At 57.4% G+C, this 23,013-nt stretch overlaps 2 protein-coding genes across 2 annotated transcripts in view; both read right to left on the bottom strand.

Moving 5' to 3' along the window:
• LOC144742015 (valine--tRNA ligase-like) overlaps window positions 1-23,013 on the bottom strand; it is a gene marked incomplete at its 5' end in the record, with an annotated part of 36,463 nt that overhangs the window by 8,791 nt on the left and 4,659 nt on the right. The window contains 13 exon segments of the mRNA XM_078624513.1: window positions 628-696; window positions 1,139-1,243; window positions 9,089-9,214; window positions 9,998-10,068; window positions 11,092-11,200; window positions 11,694-11,787; window positions 13,718-13,876; window positions 14,892-14,995; window positions 15,646-15,770; window positions 16,400-16,490; window positions 17,622-17,696; window positions 17,698-17,711; window positions 21,902-22,010. Of these exon segments, the coding sequence (XP_078480639.1) occupies window positions 628-696; window positions 1,139-1,243; window positions 9,089-9,214; window positions 9,998-10,068; window positions 11,092-11,200; window positions 11,694-11,787; window positions 13,718-13,876; window positions 14,892-14,995; window positions 15,646-15,770; window positions 16,400-16,490; window positions 17,622-17,696; window positions 17,698-17,711; window positions 21,902-22,010 (1,251 nt within the window).
• On the bottom strand, window positions 13,892-14,884 carry LOC144742014 (uncharacterized; the record flags this gene model as incomplete). The annotated part of the gene is made up of 1 exon (XM_078624512.1): window positions 13,892-14,884. A coding segment is annotated over one exon (993 nt), but the record flags the coding sequence as incomplete, so codon positions are not given.

Raw genomic sequence — 23,013 nt, 5'->3', positions numbered from 1 at the left:
CAGGGATTCATCTTCTTAGTTCTTTCGGTAAAGTCATAACATAGAAGGGAAGTAATAAAATAATAAAACATAATAAAAATAATTCTCACGACGTTTTGGCCACAATGCAAGCAGCCGTCCTCAGGTGAAGAACAGGTATAAATTTCGATTTAAAGCTTTCGTGACTGCAGGGATTCATCTTCTTGGTTCTTTCGGTAAAGTCACATAGAAGGGAAGTAATAAAATAATAAAAATAAAACATAATAAAAATAATTCTCACGACGTTTCGGCCACAACGCAAGGACGGCTGCTTGCGTTGTGGCCGAAACGTCGTGAGAATTATTCTATTATGTTTTATTTTTATTATTTTATTACTTCCCTTCTACGTGACGACTTTACCGAAAGAACCAAGAAGAGGGCTATACCTAATAAATGAACTTTGAACAAACGAGAGCTCAACGGAGCGGCTCATCGTCGCGTAGAAATTAAACCGGGGCCGCCAAATGTTTGAAGGCGCCGGTGAGGGTCGGAGTTCACGGTGCTCACCGATGTTGGGAGGGATGACGGTGGTGGTGTGTGTTAGGGGGCAGGGGTAGAGCTATGATGGTGATGGTGGTGGGGGTAGGGTGATGGTGGTGATGGCATCACCTGCCCCTCGATGGCTTTCTGCACTTCGACAGGGTCGAGGTTTCCATCCTGCAGGGAGTCGTGTAGCTCCTGGAACGTCACCATCGTCACCATCAATATCAACATCATCACCATCATTAACATTACCACCATTAACATCATCACCACCATCAATATCAACATCATCAACATCAACACCACCACCATCAATATCACCATCAATATCACCACCAACAATATCAACACCATCAAGATCATCACCATCAATATCAACACCATAAATATGAACATCATCAATATCAACATCACCACCATTAACATAAATATCACCATCAACATCACCATCAACATCATCAACATCAACCGCCATCATCGTCACCATCAACATCAGGTCAGCCGAGGCACCGGGGCACCTTTTCGTGGTGTTCGTTGAGGCGGCGACCTCACATCGGCGCGACCTCGCCGGTGACCCCGGCGCGACCTCGCCGGTGACCCCGGCGCGACCTCGCCGGTGACCCCGGCGCGACCTCACCTGCAGGGTAATGCCGTGGATGACGCTGACCGGGTCGATGACATTGCCCAGGGACTTGCTCATCTTCCGCCCGTGGGCGTCGCGCACGATCGCGTGCAGGTACACCTGCACAGACAAAGGCGCCCCGCCACGCGCGTAGCCTCAAGGGGATCGCTGGGGCAAGTGCCGTTGCCGTGCCGCTGACGGCGGTGGGTGCGGAGAGAAGGCCACTCAGAGTCGGGGTGTGGGTGTCTCCCACACGGTGATCGTGGACCCAGGGAGGTAGAGAGACGCGGCACATTGTGAACCCCACGGGAGAGAGACACTGCCATTGTGAACCCAAAGAGAGGGACACGGCACAACGTGAACACAGAGAGAGACACGGCACAACGTGAACACAGAGAGAGACACGGCACAACGTGAACACAGAGAGAGACACGGCACATCGTGAACACAGAGAGAGACACGGCACATCGTGAACACAGAGAGACACGGCACATCGTGAACACAGAGAGACACGGCACAACGTGAACACAGAGAGGGACACGGTACATCGTGAACACAGAGAGAGACACGGCACAACGTGAACACAGAGAGAGACACGGCACAACGTGAACACAGAGAGAGACACGGCACAACGTGAACACAGAGAGAGACACGGCACAACGTGAACACAGAGAGAGACACGGCACAACGTGAACACAGAGAGAGACACGGCACAACGTGAACACAGAGAGAGACACGGCACAACGTGAACACAGAGAGGGACACGGCACATCGTGAACACAGAGAGACACACGGCACATCGTGAACACAGAGAGGGACACGGCACATCGTGAACACAGAGAGACACACGGCACATCGTGAACACAGAGAGAGACACGGCACAACGTGAACACAGAGAGACACGGCACAACGTGAACACAGAGAGACACGGCACATCGTGAACACAGAGAGAGACACGGCACAACGTGAACACAGAGAGAGACACGGCACATCGTGAACACAGAGAGGGACAAGGCACATCGTGAACACAGAGAGGGACACGGCACATCGTGAACACAGAGAGGGACAAGGCACATCGTGAACACAGAGAGGGACACGGCACATCGTGAACACAGAGAGACACACGGCACAACGTGAACACAGAGAGAGACACGGCACAACGTGAACACAGAGAGAGACACGGCACAACGTGAACACAGAGAGGGACATGGCACATCGTGAACACAGAGAGACACACGGCACAACGTGAACACAGAGAGAGACACGGCACAACGTGAACACAGAGAGGGACACGGCACATCGTGAACACAGAGAGGGACACGGCACATCGTGAACACAGAGAGGGACATGGCACATCGTGAACACAGAGAGGGACATGGCACATCGTGAACACAGAGAGGGACACGGCACAACGTGAACACAGAGAGAGACACGGCACAACGTGAACACAGAGAGGGACACGGCACATCGTGAACACAGAGAGGGACATGGCACAACGTGAACACAGAGAGAGACACGGCACATCGTGAACACAGAGAGGGACATGGCACATCGTGAACACAGAGAGAGACACGGCACATCGTGAACACAGAGAGGGACACGGCACATCGTGAACACAGAGAGAGACACGGCACAACGTGAACACAGAGAGGGACACGGCACAACGTGAACACAGAGAGACACGGCACATCGTGAACACAGAGAGGGACATGGCACATCGTGAACACAGAGAGAGACACGGCACAACGTGAACACAGAGAGAGACGCGGCACAACGTGAACACAGAGAGACACGGCACAACGTGAACACAGAGAGAGACACGGCACAACGTGAACACAGAGAGAGACACGGCACAACGTGAACACAGAGAGAGACACGGCACATCGTGAACACAGAGAGAGACACGGCACATCGTGAACACAGAGAGAGACACGGCACATCGTGAACACAGAGAGACACACGGACATCGTGAACACAGAGAGGGACACGGCACATCGTGAACACAGAGAGAGACACGGCACATCGTGAACACAGAGAGACACACGGCACATCGTGAACACAGAGAGAGACACGGCACATCGTGAACACAGAGAGGGACACGGCACATCGTGAACACAGAGAGACACGGCACAACGTGAACACAGAGGGACACGGCACATCGTGAACACAGAGAGGGACACGGCACATCGTGAACACAGAGAGGGACACGGCACATCGTGAACACAGAGAGAGACACGGCACATCGTGAACACAGAGGGACACGGCACATCGTGAACACAGAGGGACACGGCACATCGTGAACACAGAGGGACACGGCACATCGTGAACACAGAGAGGGACACGGCACATCGTGAACACAGAGGGACACGGCACATCGTGAACACAGAGGGACACGGCACATCGTGAACACAGAGAGAGACACGGCACATCGTGAACACAGAGGGACACGGCACATCGTGAACACAGAGAGAGACACGGCACAACGTGAACACAGAGAGGGACACGGCACATCGTGAACACAGAGAGAGACACGGCACATCGTGAACACAGAGGGACACGGCACATCGTGAACACAGAGAGAGACACGGCACAACGTGAACACAGAGAGAGACACGGCACATCGTGAACACAGAGAGGGACACGGCACAACGTGAACACAGAGAGGGACACGGCACAACGTGAACACAGAGAGGGACACGGCACATCGTGAACACAGAGAGGGACACGGCACAACGTGAACACAGAGAGGGACACGGCACAACGTGAACACAGAGAGGGACACGGCACAACGTGAACACAGAGAGGGACACGGCACAACGTGAACACAGAGAGGGACACGGCACAACGTGAACACAGAGAGGGACACGGCACATCGTGAACACAGAGAGACACACGGCACATCGTGAACACAGAGAGACACACGGCACATCGTGAACACAGAGAGACACGGCACATCGTGAACACAGAGAGACACACGGCACATCGTGAACACAGAGACACACGGCACAACGTGAACACAGAGAGACACACGGCACATCGTGAACACAGAGAGACACACGGCACATCGTGAACACAGAGAGACACACGGCACATCGTGAACACAGAGAGAGACACGGCACATCGTGAACACAGAGAGACACACGGCACATCGTGAACACAGAGAGAGACACGGCACATCGTGAACACAGAGAGGGACACGGCACATCGTGAACACAGAGAGACACGGCACATCGTGAACACAGAGAGACACGGCACATCGTGAACACAGAGAGACACACGGCACATCGTGAACACAGAGAGACACGGCACATCGTGAACACAGAGAGACACGGCACATCGTGAACACAGAGAGAGACACGGCACATCGTGAACACAGAGAGACACGGCACATCGTGAACACAGAGACACACGGCACATCGTGAACACAGAGAGAGACACGGCACATCGTGAACACAGAGAGACACACGGCACAACGTGAACACAGAGAGACACGGCACATCGTGAACACAGAGAGACACGGCACAACGTGAACACAGAGAGAGACACGGCACATCGTGAACACAGAGAGAGACACGGCACATCGTGAACACAGAGAGAGACACGGCACATCGTGAACACAGAGAGACACACGGCACATCGTGAACACAGAGAGACACACGGCACATCGTGAACACAGAGAGACACACGGCACAACGTGAACACAGAGAGAGACACGGCACAACGTGAACACAGAGGGACACGGCACAACGTGAACACAGAGGGACACGGCACAACGTGAACACAGAGGGACACGGCACAACGTGAACACAGAGAGACACGGCACAACGTGAACACAGAGGGACACGGCACAACGTGAACACAGAGGGACACGGCACAACGTGAACACAGAGGGACACGGCACAACGTGAACACAGAGGGACACGGCACATCGTGAACACAGAGACACACGGCACATCGTGAACACAGAGAGGGACACGGCACAACGTGAACACAGAGAGAGACACGGCACATCGTGAACACAGAGAGAGACACGGCACATCGTGAACACAGAGACACACGGCACATCGTGAACACAGAGAGGGACATGGCACATCGTGAACACAGAGACACACGGCACATCGTGAACACAGAGAGAGACACGGCACAACGTGAACACAGAGAGACACACGGCACATCGTGAACACAGAGACACACGGCACATCGTGAACACAGAGAGGGACATGGCACATCGTGAACACAGAGACACACGGCACATCGTGAACACAGAGAGAGACACGGCACAACGTGAACACAGAGAGGGACACGGCACAACGTGAACACAGAGAGAGACACGGCACATCGTGAACACAGAGACACACGGCACATCGTGAACACAGAGACACACGGCACATCGTGAACACAGAGAGACACACGGCACAACGTGAACACAGAGAGACACACGGCACAACGTGAACACAGAGAGACACACGGCACAACGTGAACACAGAGAGGGACACGGCACAACGTGAACACAGAGAGAGACACGGCACATCGTGAACACAGAGAGAGACACGGCACAACGTGAACACAGAGAGAGACACGGCACAACGTGAACACAGAGAGACACGGCACATCGTGAACACAGAGAGACACGGCACAACGTGAACACAGAGAGAGACACGGCACATCGTGAACACAGAGAGACACGGCACATCGTGAACACAGAGAGAGACACGGCACATCGTGAACACAGAGAGACACGGCACATCGTGAACACAGAGAGACACGGCACAACGTGAACACAGAGAGAGACACGGCACATCGTGAACACAGAGAGACACGGCACAACGTGAACACAGAGAGACACGGCACATCGTGAACACAGAGAGACACGGCACATCGTGAACACAGAGAGACACGGCACAACGTGAACACAGAGAGACACGGCACATCGTGAACACAGAGAGACACGGCACAACGTGAACACAGAGAGACACGGCACATCGTGAACACAGAGAGACACGGCACAACGTGAACACAGAGAGACACGGCACAACGTGAACACAGAGAGACACACGGCACAACGTGAACACAGAGAGGGACACGGCACAACGTGAACACAGAGAGACACGGCACAACGTGAACACAGAGAGGGACACGGCACAACGTGAACACAGAGAGACACGGCACATCGTGAACACAGAGAGAGACACGGCACATCGTGAACACAGAGAGACACACGGCACAACGTGAACACAGAGAGGGACACGGCACATCGTGAACACAGAGAGACACACGGCACAACGTGAACACAGAGAGAGACACGGCACATCGTGAACACAGAGAGACACGGCACATCGTGAACACAGAGAGGGACACGGCACATCGTGAACACAGAGAGACACACGGCACAACGTGAACACAGAGAGAGACACGGCACATCGTGAACACAGAGAGGGACACGGCACATCGTGAACACAGAGAGAGACACGGCACATCGTGAACACAGAGAGGGACACGGCACAACGTGAACACAGAGAGAGACACGGCACAACGTGAACACAGAGAGGGACACGGCACAACGTGAACACAGAGAGAGACACGGCACAACGTGAACACAGAGAGGGACACGGCACATCGTGAACACAGAGAGAGACACGGCACATCGTGAACACAGAGAGAGACACGGCACATCGTGAACACAGAGAGGGACACGGCACATCGTGAACACAGAGAGAGACACGGCACATCGTGAACACAGAGAGGGACACGGCACATCGTGAACACAGAGAGAGACACGGCACATCGTGAACACAGAGAGGGACACGGCACATCGTGAACACAGAGAGGGACACGGCACATCGTGAACACAGAGAGAGACACGGCACATCGTGAACACAGAGACACACGGCACATCGTGAACACAGAGACACACGGCACATCGTGAACACAGAGAGACACACGGCACAACGTGAACACAGAGAGACACACGGCACAACGTGAACACAGAGAGACACACGGCACAACGTGAACACAGAGAGGGACACGGCACAACGTGAACACAGAGAGAGACACGGCACATCGTGAACACAGAGAGAGACACGGCACAACGTGAACACAGAGAGAGACACGGCACAACGTGAACACAGAGAGACACGGCACATCGTGAACACAGAGAGACACGGCACAACGTGAACACAGAGAGAGACACGGCACATCGTGAACACAGAGAGACACGGCACAACGTGAACACAGAGAGAGACACGGCACATCGTGAACACAGAGAGACACGGCACATCGTGAACACAGAGAGAGACACGGCACATCGTGAACACAGAGAGACACGGCACATCGTGAACACAGAGAGACACGGCACAACGTGAACACAGAGAGACACGGCACATCGTGAACACAGAGAGACACGGCACAACGTGAACACAGAGAGACACGGCACATCGTGAACACAGAGAGACACGGCACATCGTGAACACAGAGAGACACGGCACAACGTGAACACAGAGAGACACGGCACATCGTGAACACAGAGAGACACGGCACAACGTGAACACAGAGAGACACGGCACATCGTGAACACAGAGAGACACGGCACAACGTGAACACAGAGAGACACGGCACAACGTGAACACAGAGAGACACACGGCACAACGTGAACACAGAGAGGGACACGGCACAACGTGAACACAGAGAGACACGGCACAACGTGAACACAGAGAGGGACACGGCACAACGTGAACACAGAGAGACACGGCACATCGTGAACACAGAGAGAGACACGGCACATCGTGAACACAGAGAGACACACGGCACAACGTGAACACAGAGAGGGACACGGCACATCGTGAACACAGAGAGACACACGGCACAACGTGAACACAGAGAGAGACACGGCACATCGTGAACACAGAGAGACACGGCACATCGTGAACACAGAGAGGGACACGGCACATCGTGAACACAGAGAGACACACGGCACAACGTGAACACAGAGAGAGACACGGCACATCGTGAACACAGAGAGGGACACGGCACATCGTGAACACAGAGAGAGACACGGCACATCGTGAACACAGAGAGGGACACGGCACAACGTGAACACAGAGAGAGACACGGCACAACGTGAACACAGAGAGGGACACGGCACAACGTGAACACAGAGAGAGACACGGCACAACGTGAACACAGAGAGGGACACGGCACATCGTGAACACAGAGAGAGACACGGCACATCGTGAACACAGAGAGAGACACGGCACATCGTGAACACAGAGAGGGACACGGCACATCGTGAACACAGAGAGAGACACGGCACATCGTGAACACAGAGAGGGACACGGCACATCGTGAACACAGAGAGAGACACGGCACATCGTGAACACAGAGAGGGACACGGCACATCGTGAACACAGAGAGAGACACGGCACATCGTGAACACAGAGAGGGACACGGCACATCGTGAACACAGAGAGGGACACGGCACATCGTGAACACAGAGAGACACACGGCACATCGTGAACACAGAGAGAGACACGGCACAACGTGAACACAGAGAGAGACACGGCACATCGTGAACACAGAGAGACACACGGCACAACGTGAACACAGAGAGAGACACGGCACATCGTGAACACAGAGAGGGACACGGCACATCGTGAACACAGAGACACACGGCACATCGTGAACACAGAGAGAGACACGGCACAATGTGAACACAGAGAGAGACACGGCACAACGTGAACACAGAGAGAGACACGGCACATCGTGAACACAGAGAGACACACGGCACAACGTAAACACAGAGAGAGACACGGCACATCGTGAACACAGAGAGGGACACGGCACATCGTGAACACAGAGACACACGGCACATCGTGAACACAGAGAGAGACACGGCACAATGTGAACACAGAGAGGGACACGGCACATCGTGAACACACAGAGAGACACGGCACAACGTGACGCGCCCACCTCCTTGAAGGGCAGCTTCCCGAGCAGCCGCAGTCCCAGCATGACCATCCGCGCCACCCAGAAGAAGAGGATGTCGTGACCCGTCTCCAGCAGCGCGCCCGGGTAGAACACGCGCAGCTCTTCCGTCTACGTCGTCACCATCGTCACCACCAGCAACATCGTCACCATCGTCATCACCATCGTCATCACCATCGTCACCATCGTCATCACCATCGTCATCACCATCATCATCACCATCGTCATCACCATCATCATCGTCATCGCCATCGTCACCACCATCGTCACTACCAGCACCATCGTCACTACCAGCACCAATCGTCACTACCAGCAACATCGTCACCGGCATCACCATCGTCATCACCATCGTCATCACCATCGTCATCACCATCGTCATCACCATCGTCATCACCATCGTCATCACCATCGTCATCACCATCGTCATCGCCATCGTCATCACCATCGTCATCACCATCGCCATCTCCACCACCATCGTCATCACCATCATCATCGCCATCTCCACCACCATCGTCATCACCATCGTCATCATCATCGCCATCTCCACCACCATCGTCATCACCATCGTCATCACCATCGTCATCACCATCGTCATCGTCATCGCCATCGTCATCGCCATCGTCATCGCCATCGCCATCGCCATCGTCATCGCCATCGTCATCGCCATCGTCATCGTCATCGTCATCACCATCGTCATCGCCATCTCCACCACCATCGTCATCACCATCATCATCGTCATCACCATCGTCATCACCATCTCCACCACCATCGCCATCTCCACCACCATCGTCATCACCATCGTCATCATCATCACCATCACCATCTCCACCACCATCACCATCACCATCTCCACCACCATCGTCATCACCATCACCATCTCCACTACCATCTCACCTCGTCGGGCCAACCGAAGATGGAGAAGGGGAAGAGTCCGGATGAGAACCACGTGTCCAGCACATCCTCGTCTGCAACAACAACAACAACAACCACAACAACAACAAGCACAACAACAACAACAACCACAACAACAACGACAACAAGGACACAGGGTGAACACAATCAGTGCAAGCAGTGGATAGAGCATCACCATCACCACCACAACCACCACCACCGTCATCAACGTCACCACCATCATCACCATCATCACCATCATCACCATCATCACCACCACTACCACCGTCATCGCCACCATCGCCATCATCACCACCACCATCACCATCATCACCACCACTACCATCGTCATCGCCACCATCACCATCATCACCACCACCATCACCATTGTCACCACCATTACCACCGTCATCACCACCGTCACCATCGTCACCACCATCACCATCGTCACCACCATTACCACCGTCATCACCACCGTCACCATCGTCACCACCACTACCATTGTCATCGCCACCGTCACCATCATCACCACCACCACCACCATCATCACCACCACCACCACCACCACCATCGTCACTGCCTCCATCACCACCACCACCATCGTCACCACCACTACCATCGTCATTGCCACCGTCACCATCACCACCACCATCACCATTGTCACCACCACTACCATCGTCATCGCCACCACCACCACCACCATCACCACCACCATCACCACCGTCACCGTCACCACCACCACCACCATCACCATTGTCACCACCACTACCATCGTCATCGCCACCATCGCCACCACCATCACCACCGCCGCCGCCACAATGTGGGTGTAGGCTGCTCATAACGGTGGCGGTGTTGAGCGCGTTGTTGATGGCGACGATGCGAATGCTGACGACGTTCAGGGCGATGTTGCAATTGCTGGTGGTGATGACCACGATGGGGGTCACGATGGGGTCATGGTAGGGTCACGGTGGGGGTCATGATGGGGGTCACGGTGGGGTCACGATGGGGTCACGATGGGGGGGTCACGGTGGGGTCACGGTGGGGGGGGTCACGATGGGGTCACGGTGGGGTCACGGTGGGGTCACGGTGGGGGTCACCTTGCCGCAGTTGGATGAGCTGGGGGTCAACGTTGAATTTCTTCGCCGCTTTTGCCCTCGCCTCCTCCTCCGAGCGCCCGCTCACCCACAGCTCGTCCACATCGTCACCCTGCGTCCACCACCATCACAACAACAACAACCACCACCACCGTCACCACCACAACCACAACCACCACAACCACCGCTCACCCACAGCTCGTCCACATCGTCATCCTGCATCCACCACCGTAACCACCACCGTCACCACCACAACAACAACCACAACAACCACCACCACAACCACCACCACAACCACCACTCACCCACAGCTCGTCCACATCGTCACCCTGCATCCACCACCACCACAACAACAACCACAACAACAACCGCCGCTCACCCACAGCTCATCCAAATCGTCACCCTGCATCCAGCACCACCACCGTCACCACCACCATGACCACCACAACAACCACAACAACAACCACCGCTCACCCACAGCTCATCCACATCGTCACCCTGCATCCACCACCGTCACCACCACAACAACAACCACAACCACCGCCACAACAACCACCACAACCACCACCGCCACCACCGCCGTGCGGTAGTGCCGAGTGTCTCACCGGGCTGGCGGTGGTGTGGCCGCCCCCCTGGATGGTCACATGGTACGCGGGGATGCGATGCCCCCACCACAGCTGCCGGGAGATGCACCAGTCCCTGTGGGCACACGGGGCGGCCGGATCGGCGCCGACGTTCACCGAGATCATCAGCAGGAGCGCGGCCACGCGACACAGATACAGAGGCGTGCGTGTCACCCTTCAATGGTAACAGCCATGCACGCTCAAACGCGCAGCCAGCCACCTACCCCGCTCACTCACTCACTCAGCCACTCAATCACTCACTCAATCACTCACCCACCCACTCACCCAATCACTCACTCACCCACTCAATCACTCACTCAATCACTCACTCAATCACTCACTCAATCACTCACTCAATCACTCACTCAATCACTCACCCACTCAATCACTCACCCACCCACTCAAACACTCACTCACCCACCCACTCAATCACTCACTCACCCACTCACTCACTCACCCACCCACTCACCTACCCACCCACTCACCCACTCACCCACCCACCCACTCACTCACCCACCAACCCACTCACTCACTCACCCACCCACCCACTCACCCACCCACCCACCCACTCACCCAACCCACCCACCCACTCACCCACTCACTCACCCACCCACCCACTCACCCACCCACTCACCCACCCATCCACCCACTCACCCACCCACCCACCCACTCACTCAATCACTCACCCACCCACCCACCCACCCACTCACCCACTCACCCACCCACCCACCCACCCACTCACCCACCCACTCACTCACCCACCCACCCACTCACTCACCCACCCACTCAATCACTCACCCACCCACTCAATCACCCATCCACCCACCCACCCACTCACCCACCCACCCACCCACCCACTCACCCACCCACCCACTCACCCACTCACTCACCCACTCACCCACTCACTCACCCACCCACTCACCCACCCACTCACCAACCCACCCACTCACCCACTCACCCACCCACCTACCCACTCACTCACCCACCCACTCATCCACCCACCCACCCACTCACTCACCCACCCACTCACCCACCCACCCACCCACCCACTCACTCACCCACCCACCCACCCACTCACCCACCCACCCACTCACTCACCCACCCACCCACTCACCCACCCACCCACTCACCCACCCACCCACCCACCCACTCACCCACCCACCCACCCACTCACCCACCCACCCACCCACCCAACCCACCCACCCACTCACCCACTCACTCACCCACCCACCCACTCACCCACCCACCCACTCACCCACCCATCCACCCACCCACTCACTCACCCACCCATCCACTCACTCAATCACTCACCCACCCACTCACCCACCCACCCACTCACCCACCCACCCACCCACCCACCCACTCACCCACCCACTCACTCACTCACTCACTCACCCACCCACCCACTCACCCACCCACTCAATCACTCACCCACCCACTCAATCACTCACCCACCCAATCACTCACCTACCCACTCACCCACCCATCCACCCACCCACCCACCCACTCACCCACCCACCCACCCACTCACCCACCCACCCACTCACCAACCCACTCACCCACTCACTCACCCACTCACCCACTCACTCACCCACCCACCTACCCACCCACTCCCTCACCCACCCACCCACTCACCAACCCACCCACTCACCCACTCACCCACCCACCCACCCACTCACTCACCCACCCACTCATCCACCCACCCACCCACCCACCCACTCACTCACTCACCCACCCACCCACTCACCCACTCACCCACCCACCCACCCACCCACCCACCCACTCACTCACCCACTCACCCACCCACCCACCCACTCACCCACCCACTCACCCACCCACCCACCCACCCACCCACCCACTCACCCACCCACCCACCCAACATCATCATCATCCACCGTCGTCACAACACATGGCCCTCAGCCGTAGTAATCGCAGCTGGTGTGCGTCACACCGCGCGCCCACGTTTAGTTTCTTCCGCACACAAACCCCCGACTGTGTCCCCGCACCTGATGTTGTCCATCCAGGAGAACCACGTCTTGCGGAAGGCGTGCGGCACGATGGCGAGCTCGCCGCTGCGCACCGAGGCCGATGCGGCGGCGGCCATGTCGGCACAGCGGACGTACCACTGGGGCCGCAGCAGCGGCTCCACCACGTCCTTGGAGCGACTGCGGGCGGGGAGAGGGCGGCGGTGATGTTGGTGATGTTGGTGATGTTGGTGATGGTGGTGATGTTGGTGATGTTGGTGATGGTGGTGATGGTGGTGGCGGCGACGACAGTGGTGGTGCTGGTGGTGCTGGTGATGGTAACGATGATGGTGCTGGTGGTGATGTTGGTGATGATGGTGATGTTGGTGATGTTGGTGGTGGCGGCGGCGATGGTGGTGGTGATGTTGGCGATGTTGGCGGTGGTGGTGATGTTGGTGATGATGGTGGTGGTGGTGATGTTGGTGATGTTGGTGACGATGTTGATGGTGGCGACGGTGGTGATGGTGACAATGTTGATGGTAGTGATGATGATGGTGGTGACGATGATGGTGGTGATGTTGGTGAAGATGTTGATGGCAGTGATGATGATGATGGTGGTGATGTTGGTGAAGATGATGATGGTGGTGACGATGATGGTGGTGGTGGTGATGTTGGTGAAGATGTTGATGGTGGCGATGGTGGTGATGTTGGTGACGGTGACGGTGGTGGTGATGGTGACAATGTTGATAGTAGTGTTGATGGTGGTGATGATGATGATGCTGGTGGTGATGTTGGTGAAGATGATGATGGTGGTGACGATGATGGTGGTGACGATGATGGTGATGGTGGTGGTGATGTTGGTGATGTTGGTGATGTTGGTGGCGATGTTGATGGTGGTGACGATGATGGTGGTGACGATGATGGTGGTGGTGGTGATATTGGTGATGTTGGTGATGTTGGTGGTGATGTTGGTGGCGATGTTGATGGTGGTAACGATGATGATGGTAACGATGATGATGATGATGATGGTGGTGGTGATGTTGGTGATGTTGTTGATGGCAGTGATGATGATGGTGACGATGATGGTGGTGATGGTGGTGATGATGATGTTGGTGGTGATGATGATGGTAGTGATGATGATGATGTTGGTGATGGTGATGTTGGTGATGATGTTGGTGATGTTGGTGATGATGTTGGTGATGTTGGTGATGGTCACCTGCAGATGGGCACCACCATGGGGTTGTCGGTGACTCCGCGTGCCAAACCACGTTCCTCCAGCGCACGCAGCACCGACACCCTAGCGTCAAACCTGCGCATCCCCTACACCAACATCACCACCACCATCACCACCATCAACACCATCAACATCACCATCATCATCACCATCACCACCATCACCATCACCACCATCATCATCATCAACACCATCACCACCACCATCATCATCATCATTAACACCATCACCACCACCATCAACACCACCATCAACATCAACACCACCATCAACACCATCACCACCATCATCGCCACCATCACCACCATTGCCACCATCACCACCACCACCACCACCACCACCACCATCGCCACCATCACCACCATCACCACCATCATCACATTATCATCGCAACCATCATCACCACCATCACCACCATCATCAACATCAACACCATCACCACCGTCATCACCAACACCACCACCACCATCACCACCATCACCACCACCATCATCACCATCACCACCATCGCCACCATCACCATCGCCACCATCACCACCATCACCACCATCATCATCATCAACACCACCATCGTCACCACCACCACCACGGGTCACCGTCGTTGTCACCACCACCACCACCATCATCATCATCAACACCACCACCACCACCACCACCGCCACCCACCACGGTCACCGTCGTCACCACCACCGCCACCACCGTGGTCACCGTGGCGATGGTGGCGGTGCCGGCTCACCAGGAAGGGTGGCGGCACGTTGATGAGGGTGCCGCTCGAGTCCAGGATGGTGACGGTCTCCAGGCCGTGCCGCGACCCGCACTCAAAGTCCGTGGGGTCGTGACCCGGAGTGAGTTTCACCGCGCCTGGCGCACACACACGCACACACACACACATACATACGTACATACACACACACGCGCACACGTACACACACACATACACACACGTACATACACACACACGTACACACGTGTACACACGCACACACGCACACTTACATACACACGCGCACACACACGCACCCACACACACGCACGCACACACGCACACGTACACACACGCACGCACGCATGCACGCACACACACGCACGCACACACGTATATACATGCACGCACACACACGTGTACACGTACGCACACACACGCACGTACGCACACGCACGTACGCACACGCACGTATGTACATACACACATACACGTCTGTCTGTCTGTGTCTCTCTGTCTGTCTTTGTCTCGCTGTGTCTGTCGGCTCATAATGGGCAAAGTGTGGCCGTGTGGGTGAGTTCACGGTGGGTGGGGGGTTGAGTGGGTGGGTGGGGAGGTGGGGGGTGGGTGGGGAGGTGGGGGGTGGGTGGGGTGGGGTGGGTGGGTGGGTGGGGGGGTGGGGTCACGGTGGCCGTGTGGGTGGGGGGTGGCCGTGTGGGTGGGTGGGGGGGTGGGGGGATGGGGGGTGGGGTGTGGGGGGGGTGGGGGGTGGGTGGGGGTGGGTCACCTGTCCCGAAGTTGGTGTCCACGAAGTCGTCGTGGACGATGGGCAGGCGGCGGCCGCAGAACGGGTGCAGCACGAAGCGACCTCGCAGGTGCTGTCAGCCGCAACAACCACCACCACCACCACCACAACCACCACCACGTTAACCCCCTCAACCACCACCACCACCACCACCACCACGTTAACCCCATCAACCACCACCACGTTGACCCCATCAACCACCACCACCATGTTAACTCCATCAACCACCACCACCACCACCACGTTAACCCCATCAACCACCACCACGTTAACCCCATCAACCACCACCATGTTAACCCCATCAACCACCACCACCACCACCACCACGTTAACCCCATCAACCACCACCACCACCACCACCACGTTAACCCCATCAACCACCACCACCACCACGATAACCCCATCAACCACCACCACCACGTTAACCCCATCAACCACCACCACGTTAACCCCATCAACCACCACCATGTTAACCCCATCAACCACCACCACCACCACCACCACGTTAACCCCATCAACCACCACCACCACCACCACCACGTTAACCCCATCAACCACCACCACCACCACGTTAACCCCATCAACCACCACCACCACCACGATAACCCCATCAACCACCACCACCACGTTAACCCCATCAACCACCACCACCACCACGATAACCCCATCAACCACCACCACCACGTTAACCCCATCAACCACCACCACGTTAACCCCATCAACGACCACCATGTTAACCCCATCAACCACCACCACCATGTTAACTCCATCAACCAGCACCACGACAACCACCACGTTAACCCCATCAACCACCACCACCACGTTAACCCCATTAGCCAATGCAACAACCACCACCACGTTAACCCCATCAACCACCACCATGTTAACCCCATCAACCACCACCACTACCACCATGTTAACTCCATCAACCAGCACCACGACAACCACCACGTTAACCCCATCAACCACCACCACCACGTTAACCCCATTAGCCAATGCAACAACCACCACCACGTTGACCCCATCAACCAACGCGTCGACCACAACATCAACCACAATGTTCACTATGGCCACAGAAAGAGACGCAAACCACCGAGACCTGCCGTGACCTCCCATGACCTGCCGTGACCTCCCGTTACCTCCCGCGACCTCCCATGACCTCCCGTGACCGGTGTCGACCGGCCGTGACCCCCCGTGACCTCACCGTGTAGCGGGGATCGTCGGGGTGGACTGCGACGCCCGTGTCTCCCAGCATGGTCTCCACTCGCGTCGTCGCCACCCACCACCTCCTCGTCTACGCCGGAGGGACAAGGGGGGGAGACAAGGGGGGGGGGGACAAGGGGGGGGGGGGGGAGACAAGGGTGAGACGTGAATGGAGACAAGGGTGAGACGCAGGGAGACACAGGAGAGACGCGGGGAGACGCGGGGGAGACGCGGGGAGACACGGGGAGACACGTGGAGAGACACGAGGAAGACACGGGGAGACACGGGGGGGAAGCGGGGAGACACGAGGAAGACACGGGGAGACACGGGGGGACAGGGGGAGACGCGGGGGAGACACGGGGAGACAAGGGTGAGACGCAGGGAGACACGGGGGAGAAACGGAGAGACACGGGGAGACACGGGGAGACACGGGGGAGAAACGGGGAGACACGGGGGAGACACGGGGAGACACGGGGGAGACGCGGGGGAGACGCGGGGAGACACGGGGAGACACGGGGAGACACGGGGAGAAACGGGGAGAAACGGGGAGACACGGGGAGACACGGGGAGACACGGGGGAGAAACGGGGAGACACGGGGAGACACGGGGAGACACGGGGGAGAAACGGGGAGACACGGGGGAGAAACGGGGAGAAACGGGGAGACACGGGGAGACACGGGGAGACACGGGGAGACACGGGGGAGAAACGGGGAGACACGGGGAGACACGGGGAGACACGGGGAGACACGGGGAGACACGGGGGAGAAACGGGGAGACACGGGGAGACACGGTGAGACACGGGGAGACACGGGGGAGAAACGGGGAGACACGGGGAGACACGGGGAGACACGGGGAGACACGGGGGAGAAACGGGGAGACACGGGGAGACACGGTGAGACACGGGGAGACGCAGTGAGACACGGGGGGAGACACGGGGAGACACGGGGGAGACCACCACCACCACCCTCACCACCACCACCACCACCACCCTCACCACCACCACCACCACACTCACCACCACCCTCACCACCACCCTCACCACCACCCTCACCCTCACCACCACCACCACCACCACACTCACCACCACCATCACCACCCTCACCCTCACCACCCTCACCTGAGTCCTCCACCTTGTAGGCGAAGGACACCAGGACTCCTCACCACCACCACCATCACCACCACACTCACCCTCACCACCACCACCACCACCACCCTCACCACCACCCCCCACCACCACCACCACCCTCACCACCCTCACCACCACCACCCTCACCACTACCACCCTCACCACTACCACCACCACCACCCTCACCACCCTCACCACTACCACCACCACCCTCACCACCACCACCCTCACCACCACCACCCTCACCACCACCACCCTCACCACCACCACCCTCACCACCACCACCCTCACCACCACCACCACCCTCACCACCACCACCCTTACCACCACCACCCTCACCCTTACCACCACCACCACCACCCTCACCACCACCACCCTCACCACCACCACCACCACCCTCACCACCACCACCACCCTCACCCTCACCTGAGTCCTCCACCTTGTAGGCGAACGACACCAGGACTCCTCACCACCACCACCATCACCACCACACTCACCCTCACCACCACCACCCTCACCACCACCCTCACCACCACCACCCTCACCACCACCACCATCACCCTCACCACCACCACCCTCACCACCACCACCCTCACCACCACCACCACCCTCACCACCACCACCACCCTCACCACCACCCCCACCACCCTCACCACCACCACCACCACCACCACCACCCTCACCACCCTCACCACCACCCTCACCCTCACCTGAGTCCTCCACCTTGTAGGCGAAGGACACCAGGACTCCTCACCACCACCACCCTCACCACCACCACCACCACCCTCACCACCACCCCCCACCCTCACCACCCTCACCACTACCCTCACCCTCACCACCACCACCCTCACCTGAGTCCTCCACCTTGTAGGCGAACGACACCAGGACTCCTCACCACCACCACCACCACCACCCCCACCCTCACCACCACCACCCTCACCACCACCACCCTCACCACCACCCTCACCACCACCCTCACCACCACCACCCTCACCTGAGTCCTCCACCTTGTAGGCGAACGACACCAGGACTCCTCACCACCACCCTCACCACCACCCCCACCCTCACCACCACCCCCACCCTCACCACCACCCCCACCCTCACCACCACCACCCTCACCACCACCCCCACCCTCACCACCACCACCCTCACCACCACCACCACCCTCACCTGAGTCCTCCACCTTGTAGGCGAACGACACCAGGACTCCTCACCACCACCACCACCACCACCACCCCCACCCTCACCACCACCACCCTCACCACCACCACCCTCACCACCACCACCACCACCCTCACCACCACCACCCTCACCACCACCACCACCCTCACCACCACCACCACCCTCACCACCACCCTCACCATCACCCCCACCCTCACCACCACCACCCTCACCATCACCACCACCCTCACCACCACCCCCACCCTCACCACCACCCTCACCACCACCACCCTCACCACCACCACCACCCTCACCACCACCACCACCACCCTCACCTGAGTCCTCCACCTTGTAGGCGAACGACACCAGGACTCCTCACCACCACCACCACCACCACCCTCACCACCACCCCCACCCTCACCACCACCACCCTCACCACCACCACCCTCACCACCACCACCCTCACCACCACCCTCACCCTCACCACCACCACCACCCTCACCCTCACCTGAGTCCTCCACCTTGTAGGCGAACGACACCAAGACTCCTCACCACCACCACCACCACCACCACCCTCACCACCACCCCCACCCTCACCACCACCACCACCCTCACCACCACCACCACCACCCTCACCTGAGTCCTCCATCTTGTAGGCGAACGACACCAGGACTCCTCACCACCACCACCACCCTCACCACCACCACCCTCACCACCACCACCACCACCACCACCCTCACCACCACCACCACCCTCACCACCACCACCACCCTCACCACCACCACCCTCACCACCACCACCACCACCCTCACCCTCACCTGAGTCCTCCACCTTGTAGGCGAACGACACCAGGACTCCTCACCACCACCACCACCACCACCACCCTCACCACCACCCCCACCCTCACCACCACCACCCTCACCACCACCACCCTCATCACCACCACCACCCTCACCACCACCCTCACCTTCACCACCACCACCACCCTCACCCTCACCTGAGTCCTCCACCTTGTAGGCGAACGACACCAGGACTCCTCACCACCACCACCACCACCACCCTCACCACCACCACCCTCACCCTCACCTGAGTCCTCCACCTTGTAGGCGAACGACACCAGGACTCCTCACCACCACCACCACCACCCTCACCACCACCACCCCCACCCTCACCACCACCACCCTCACCACCACCACCCTCATCACCACCACCCTCACCACCACCCTCACCTTCACCACCACCACCACCCTCACCCTCACCTGAGTCCTCCACCTTGTAGGCGAACGACACCAGGACTCCTCACCACCCTCACCACCACCCCCACCCTCACCACCACCACCACCACCCTCACCACCCACACCCTCACCTGAGTCCTCCACCTTGTAGGCGAACGACACCAGGACTCCTCACCACCACCACCACCACCACCCTCACCACCACCACCCTCACCCTCACCTGAGTCCTCCACCTTGTAGGCGAACGACACCAGGACTCCTCACCACCACCACCACCACCCTCACCACCACCACCCCCACCCTCACCACCACCACCCTCACCACCACCACCCTCATCACCACCACCCTCACCACCACCCTCACCTTCACCACCACCACCACCCTCACCCTCACCTGAGTCCTCCACCTTGTAGGCGAACGACACCAGGACTCCTCACCACCCTCACCACCACCCCCACCCTCACCACCACCACCACCACCCTCACCACCCACACCCTCACCTGAGTCCTCCACCTTGTAGGCGAACGACACCAGGACTCCTCACCACCACCACCACCACCACCCTCACCACCACCACCCTCACCCTCACCTGAGTCCTCCACCTTGTAGGCGAACGACACCAGGACTCCTCACCACCACCACCACCACCCTCACCACCACCACCCCCACCCTCACCACCACCACCCTCACCACCACCACCCTCATCACCACCACCCTCACCACCACCACCACCCTCACCACCACCACCCACACCCTCACCTGAGTCCTCCACCTTGTAGGCGAACGACACCAGGACTCCGAACTCGACCTTCCCCGAGTACCCGGGCACAGGCAGCAGCGTGCGGCCGCTCAGCTCCCTCTTGTCCACCTACAAAGACAAAGGCACCCCCACCACCCCAGGTAGCCTTCCACAGTCTGTCGGGGCAAGTGCGCTGTCATCGGCGGGGTGCCGTCTCCGCTCAATTTCAGAGCCACAGGCACCCACAACAGACCTCATAGACCCCCCGTAGACCCATATAGACCTACAGAAACCCTATAGACACCCCATAGACCCATATAGACACCCCATAGACCCATATAGACCTACAGAAACCCCATAGACCCATATAGACCTACAAAAACCCCATAGACACCCCATAGACCTATATAGACCTACAGAAACCCCATAGACCCATATAGACCTACAGAAACCCCGTAGACCCATATAGACCTACAGAAACCCGATGATGATGATGATGATGATGTCGTTGATACAGTAAATGTGGCTGTGACGGTCCCAACTGATGACGGAGACTTGTGTTGCCTCCGAAACGTCGTGATTTATGATTTTATTTTATTTCTATTATTACTTTTATTAATTTGAATTGTATTTTTTTATTTTTTCACCTACGTCACTTTACCGAATAAACCTAAGAGTGTGATTCCTTGCAGTCGCGAAAGCTTCAAATCTAGGATGATGGTGATGATGGTGATGGTGATGATGATGGTGATGATGGTGATGGTGATGATGGTGATGGTGATGATGATGATAATGGTGATGATGATGATGATGATGGTGATGATGGTGATGATGGTGATGATGGTGATGATGATGATGGTGGCGATGATGGTGATGATGGTGATGATGGTGATGATGATGGTGATGATGGTGATGATGGCGATGATGATGGTGGCGATGATGGTGATGACGATGGTGATGATGGTGATGATGACGTCGGTGATGATGGTGATGATGGCGATGATGATGATGACGTCGGTGATGATGGTGATGACGTCGGTGATGATGATGATGACGTCGGTGATGATGGTGATGTTGGTGATGATGATGATGATGATGTCGGTGATGATGGTGATGACGTCGGTGATGATGG

The sequence above is a fragment of the Lampetra planeri genome, unplaced genomic scaffold (assembly GCF_965212315.1).
Source record: "Lampetra planeri unplaced genomic scaffold, kcLamPlan1.2.h2 scaffold_815, whole genome shotgun sequence".
NCBI lineage: Eukaryota > Metazoa > Chordata > Hyperoartia > Petromyzontiformes > Petromyzontidae > Lampetra > Lampetra planeri.
Note: the sequence above shows the minus strand (reverse complement) of the source record. Positions and strands in the feature narration are given on the sequence as shown.